This window comes from Chanos chanos, chromosome 6, assembly GCF_902362185.1.
Source record: "Chanos chanos chromosome 6, fChaCha1.1, whole genome shotgun sequence".
Classification (NCBI taxonomy): domain Eukaryota; kingdom Metazoa; phylum Chordata; class Actinopteri; order Gonorynchiformes; family Chanidae; genus Chanos; species Chanos chanos.
Window position 1 is genome coordinate 37,528,133 of NC_044500.1, and position 6,316 is coordinate 37,534,448.

A 6,316-nucleotide genomic window follows, 5' to 3' on the forward strand; every position below is an offset into this window, starting at 1 on the left:
CTCCATCAAGGAGTCTAAGTGTGATATAGAAGTGATGTGCCAAGGTCTGTCAATAATGTAAATACAAATGCTTCCTATGACAGATTTTAAACATGCTCATATTCTTCAAATCCTTCAAATTCAGACGAATTGCTCAAGATAAAGCAAAATAGCTACTGTTATTGCTTCCTGTAACAAGTTAAGTTGTATTGCCAGTTTTATTGTCCATTAAAAGATTTATTATTTTGAGGAGGTAAAGGAAAATTTAATATTAAAGCTAAAAAAATAGAACTAACTTTCTTTCTTTCTTTCTTTCTTTCAATTTCTAAAGTTCAGTAAAAAAAAAAAAAGTAAACAAAATAATAATAGCAAATAGTAAACTTGAAATGGACAAATAAGTTAAAATCACTTCAAAACCATCTCAGATAATCTATGCAACTTCATGTGTCTTTATTTGTTTTCTCTGTTCAAAGCCAGAGTAATTATGCAGCCAGTTATCTGATTTGAAAATACGTTTTTTGGAGTACATACCACTCAGGCAGAGAGGGTTTCATCTTTTAACTGTGGAAAACACAAAAAGGAAAGAATGGTCTCTCTTTTGGCCACGCTCCCCTTCTTTCTTTCCTCATCTCCCTCCCTCCCTTCTTCCGTCTCTCCTGGGCATAGCTAGACAAAGCATTTATCAGAAGAACGTTTGAAATTTAAAATACAAAGACTAATTTGTTGATGAAACAAAGCCTTGAAGAATGAACAAGAGAGGTGGGAAAGGAGCTCTTAATCTCACCCCTCCTCCCCCCTCTCTTTCCCTCTCACTCTCTCTCTCTCTCTCTCTTTCTCTCTCTCTCTCTCTCCCTAATTCTTACGTCCCTTCGGCGCTTACTCGGGTCAAGCTGGACAGGGGATGTAGTGATGGCCGTTCAGCAGGGAGACGCCAGTAGAATCTTAAAAGAGGTCAGAGGTCATTAAGTGATTTATAGGACAGGACGGGACAGTCAAACCAAAATCACAGACAACCTAAATCTATTGCCCCTGTCAATTCCACATAAACTTGCATGAAATCTCATTAAGATTTCATTTTTTAACAGGATTTAAAGAGACAGAGACACAAAACATGAGGGACCCAAAATCAGAGAAAATACAATGTGTGCCTTGTTTTTAGGACTTATTCTGAGCTGCCTCCTCAAAAACTCTTAGTTGAGAACAAGCTCCGGCAAAGTAAGACTAAATAGGAGAGCAGATAACATTCTTGATAGTTTTAATGTCATGCTTCGCCTGGGTTTAAATAAGAGTCAGTGGAAAGCCCCTTTGTAACTGATCTGACTCATGGATTGGATCTGACCTTTTTTAAATTCTTACATAATGGAATTCAGGGAGTCAAGGAGCACTAGAGACATAAAGGTTTCATTTCCATAAAGAGAGAAAAGGATTAGAGTGTTTAATTCACCATTTATTTTAGAGAGAACAAAACAAATAGATGTTGAGTTTCTAAACCAAGGGGGATTGAGGTTTATCAAACGAGACATCATCAATGTTTAGACTGGTGGTACATGTTAACTAAAACACAATGACTCCTGAATCTCTGAGAATGCTAATGAAGTATTCAAAAAGTGTTCTGTCACCTTCTCATTTTTTAAGAGATAGTTCCATTCATGTATCAAAATCACAGCATTAGGAAGTCGTGAAATGCAAGTTTATCTGTAGGGTCATAGGTGAATTATTTACAATCCAAAATTCACCTTTGATCTACACTTTTGTGTAGTGATGTCACCTTTTTCAGTTTTTATGATATCTCAGAAATGGCAGAAATCTAATTTGATATTGTTAACCTCATACTAAGAGATCATTTTTCTTGTACTTTTCCTGTACCATGAGGAAAATCAGAACTAATTCATTTGTGTCACTTTAATAGGAAAGATAATAAACAATTGGCATTTGTTGTGGGAGCAGTCAATAGTAAAAACAGGCCATCCCTGCATTTACAAACAGGCACTGAAATATTGACAGAGGCTTGAATTTTGTGACAGCTGAGCAAGCACAAGCTCCACTGATGTGGCCTTCCCCCCCCCAATGACTCCCCTCCACTCCCCTTACCCAACCCTAATAATACTCAGTCTCCCCTGTTGAGTCAGTCGCCCTGCCTGTGAATCTCATGGGCCAACATCCACATCCATTTTCCTAAAAGACTAAAGCTCAGGCCAAAGGCTTCTCATATTCAAACACACAAGGTATGTCTTTTTTTTTTTTCCTTTTTCTTTTTTTTTTTTTCGTGAGGTCTATAGGCGGTAATTAATCTTGTTATATGTATTTTTAGTGCTTGCTGTAAATATGATAGAGAGGACCCAGGGGCCCGCTGTGTGAGGGTCTTAGTCAGGCTAAAGCTGAAGACTTTATCATAAAATGATGGATTCTTTGTGCTACAAAAGCCACACAAATAATACAGATGGGACAGGTGGCATTGCTCAGAAGTAATGAGTTTCGTTCTGACTAGAGTCAGAATATGTTTGTACGTCACTGTACAGTAGCCTCAGAGAAAGCCTGGATAATTGTAGATTTGATTTGAAGGGGGGAATCATTTGTTGTTGTGTTATGGTTTGGCTATTGCTCTGCAAATGTAATCCAGCATTTGGAAGCTGATAAATGCCCTGTCTTAATTTCTTTTTCAATTTTCATTTTAAAAAAAGAACTTGATTAAAACAGAAAGGACTAAAAGTAATAGTCAGTCTCTTACTCACACACTCATGTTAACTTCCTGAGTAAACATTCAGTCTGCATTCTTCACAACAGCCAACAGTTCCAGAAGTTTCTTGAGATGTACTCTCATTGGTCATACACCTTTTTTTTCTTTTTTGTATGTAATTGGAATCCTTAACACAATAACAACAGTACTCATTTTAGTCCCTTTGATTTGGTCGATATTATTATTTATTTGTGATTAAGGCTCAGAGGTTCAGGTTATACCAGACTTTGTGTATTTTGAAGCTGTGAGTCCTGTCTAGTCAGAAGAGAATTACATGTCTGGGTGATTGGGCAGAAACAACCTCTAAGGGTCAAGCAAACACTGACACAACAGGCATCTGGAACAGGGTACAAAGAACCTCCTGGTGACAATAATGATTACACATCACTGTGATTACATTCCTTGGATTGAGGAATTTAGACAAGGAGAATAAACTGAGTGTAATAAAAGGACTGGAGAGTGAATGACAAAAATGTCAAACATGCAATTAAAACAATGATAGTCTCAGGTTTAAATGACCATGATCCTACGACGTTATGGCAATGTGTGTGTGTGTGTGTGTGTATATACATATATATATATATATATATATATATATACACACTTAAAGACATTTATCAGTAGCCTACCTTGTATTAACAAACAACAATGTGACTGTTAAATGCAACCAGTTTGAAATTAGTGTGATTTTGCTAAATCTGAAGTCTGTCAAGTAAGATATAAGATATGAATTGTCATATTTCATTGCAGATAATACTGTGTTACTACATCTGAGGATGGTGCTGTTTCTGGCCCTTCCCTTTGTGCTGATCTTTGTGGGACCATGCCTGAGTGCTCCTCAGGGGGGCTCAGAACCTGCTTCATACGACCTGGAAAACTATGACCTGGACACAGAGACATGGGATCTGAACTCTTATGGAGAGACTTATGATTATGATGACCTGGAGGAGGAGGTATGGAGAATGATTTGGGGGCTAATTGATGGAGGAACAAGTGTAATTCTTTGTCTGTCAATTGTATCTCACTATAACTGTGCCTCTCTCTCTCTCTCTCTCTCTCTCTCTCGCTCTCTCTCCCCCTCCCTCCCTCCCTCCCTCTCTCTCTCTCTCTCTCTCTCTCTCTGTCTCTCTCTCTCTCTCCCTCCCTCTCTCTTTCTCTCTCTTTCTCCCTCCCTCTCTCTCTCTCTCTCTCTCTCTCTCTCTTTGTCTGTCTCTACCTATGTAGATTGAGGTGGGAACAGTGGCAGTGGCTTCTCAGCCCCCTGATGTAGACCAACCCACTGACTCTGCAGAGGAGATGGTACTTCCACCCGATCCAACCAAGGCCCCAGTCATGCCCACCCTGGACTTTGCTGGCCCTGGGCTCTTTGGACCTGAGACAGGACTTGGTCAATAAACTTCATTGATGATGAGCATTCTCAAATCTTGACAGTTTTTATTTAGGTGTCAGGATGTCCTCAAAGATCTGATCTATGCTCTGAAACAATGACAATTTTTATTCTTATTTATAGCATAATCTACCACAGGCAATGTCTACAACACTCTTAACATTATGATATCTTAATGACGTAAATGTCTTACAAAATGATTGTACCCTCGTCATACTCTTCCTTAGGGTGCCCTCTAGTGGTAGAGGATGTACTTACCTGATGCTCTGATGTTGGTCTCTTGTAGGTATGCCCACCTGTTTACTATGTGTATGTCTTAGTGGGAGTGTTTACTGTGATGATGCTGACCTGACCCAAATCCCTCCACTGCCTAAAGAAACCACTCATTTTTATGGCCGTTTTAATAAGATCAAAGAGGTGAAGGCCACAGACTTCAGGAACCTGAGTAAGAATATAAGAGTTTCCTTTCATTTTTCCTAGCCACAAGCACGTACAAAAGAATGTTTTCTTTTACTGATGTGGTAAATTGAATTTTACATTCATTTACTCACTGCTGAATATAAAGTGTACTGATGGTGAGATCTAGCCGCATAAAGGTGTTCTGTTTTGTATTTCAGACCAGCTGAAGAGGATCGATCTGACGGGGAACCAGATCTCCAAGGTGGATGAAGATGCCTTCCGCTCCCTGCCCCAGCTCCAGGACCTGCTGCTGGCTGACAACAGAATACAAGCCCTGCCTGAACTCCCGGTCACCCTGAGACACATTGACGTCCGCAACAACCAGCTGAAGAGCGCTGGCATACATGAAGAGGGCTTCAAGGTCAGTGGGCAAACATAAAAGAGGTGAAATGTGGATCAATATAAATTTTTGAGATCATGTGTGCATCTCTTAATTATAGGCTGTAGATGAGACAGTATGTGAGTATTTGCAATGATGTCTGTCTTTGTGCTTTTTTCGCTGGATAAGAGACAGCCTCTGGTGTGCCTGTTTTATTTGAACTACACTAGAGGGTGGATAGATATTTTGGTTTTGTCAGCTAGTAACATGAACATGAAAATGAATACATTCCAACTTTGCCTGGATCCATAATACCATTGTAGTACAGCTTTCACTCAAGTAGGTTAGCATTATTTGCCCTGCTAATTTTTTTTTTTTAATTAATTTGTGAAAGAACATCCTCATACCATCTCAATACAGGTAGTGCCTGAATACAAAGAAGGTATTAGTCACTGTTCTGTTTCAATCTCTTTTGCCTGCTGCAAATAAACAGGAACTTAATCAGTTGGAGTTCCTGTACCTTTCCAATAACCAACTGGATTACATCCCCACCCCACTGCCTGAGAGTCTGCGGGCTCTTCACTTACAGGTATACAGCTGTGAGCCCTCAACCAAACTCTCTCTGTGGGTCTATCGATATCTGTTGTGTTGAACGCTTGTTCACATTTATTTAGCATATCTCTAAGCATATACTCTGAAAATGCATAAATGAAAATGTATTGCTTACATATGGACACCCTCAACAACATCTAATCTTGTTTACAGTTTTACATTTTGTTTTTTTTTTGTTTTTTTTGCTTTGTTCAGATTTAGTCTCCTTGTATCAGCCTCTCTTTATTACCTATTGTAATTACATATTGTATATTATATCCAGAACAACAACATCCAGAGTCTGCACCAGGACACCTTCTGCAACAAGCACGACATCAATTATGTGCGGCACGCTCTGGAGGACATCCGTCTGGACGCAAACCCCATTGATATTAACCTGTACGCCAGGGCCTATATCTGCCTGCCACGCCTGCCCGTAGGCGGCGCTCACTGAGAGCACAGAGGACAGGGAGATGCTCACCATAAAGCACAGTTCTGCTTCTCTTATTCAGGAATGCCATTGCCTTTGTTGCATTAGAATGTTAACTCAGAAGCATTTTAGGAGACCAGTATTTTCTACTGATGTATGATCCAAGTCCTGAGAGAAAGAGAGCTATAGGATTTAACTATGTTCTGATAACTAATGTTTGTTTGAGTAGCAAACCTTCATGAGTTCATTTTTGAGAGTCTGTATCCTCTTAGTGAATCTTTTTTTTTTTTTTTTTTTTAATGTGCGTTGATTTGTTTTGACTTTTTAGAGCTAATCTATTTAAATAAGTAGTCTTCGAGTGTGTTCTATAGGCGTAAGATGCTATTTTGAAATATTCCAACCTGTGCTGGTGAG

General features: G+C 39.2%; 1 protein-coding gene across 1 annotated transcript; it reads left to right on the forward strand.

Moving 5' to 3' along the window:
* The first annotated feature begins 3,570 nt into the window (after positions 1–3,570).
* optc (opticin) lies at positions 3,571–5,926 on the forward strand. The gene is made up of 6 exons (XM_030777826.1): positions 3,571–3,669; positions 3,941–4,103; positions 4,390–4,548; positions 4,721–4,923; positions 5,375–5,470; positions 5,756–5,926. Exons 2-6 carry the CDS (start codon positions 4,013–4,015, stop codon positions 5,924–5,926), a joined length of 720 nt encoding a protein of 239 aa, XP_030633686.1. The 5' UTR covers positions 3,571–3,669; positions 3,941–4,012.
* The last annotated feature ends 390 nt before the right edge of the window (positions 5,927–6,316 follow it).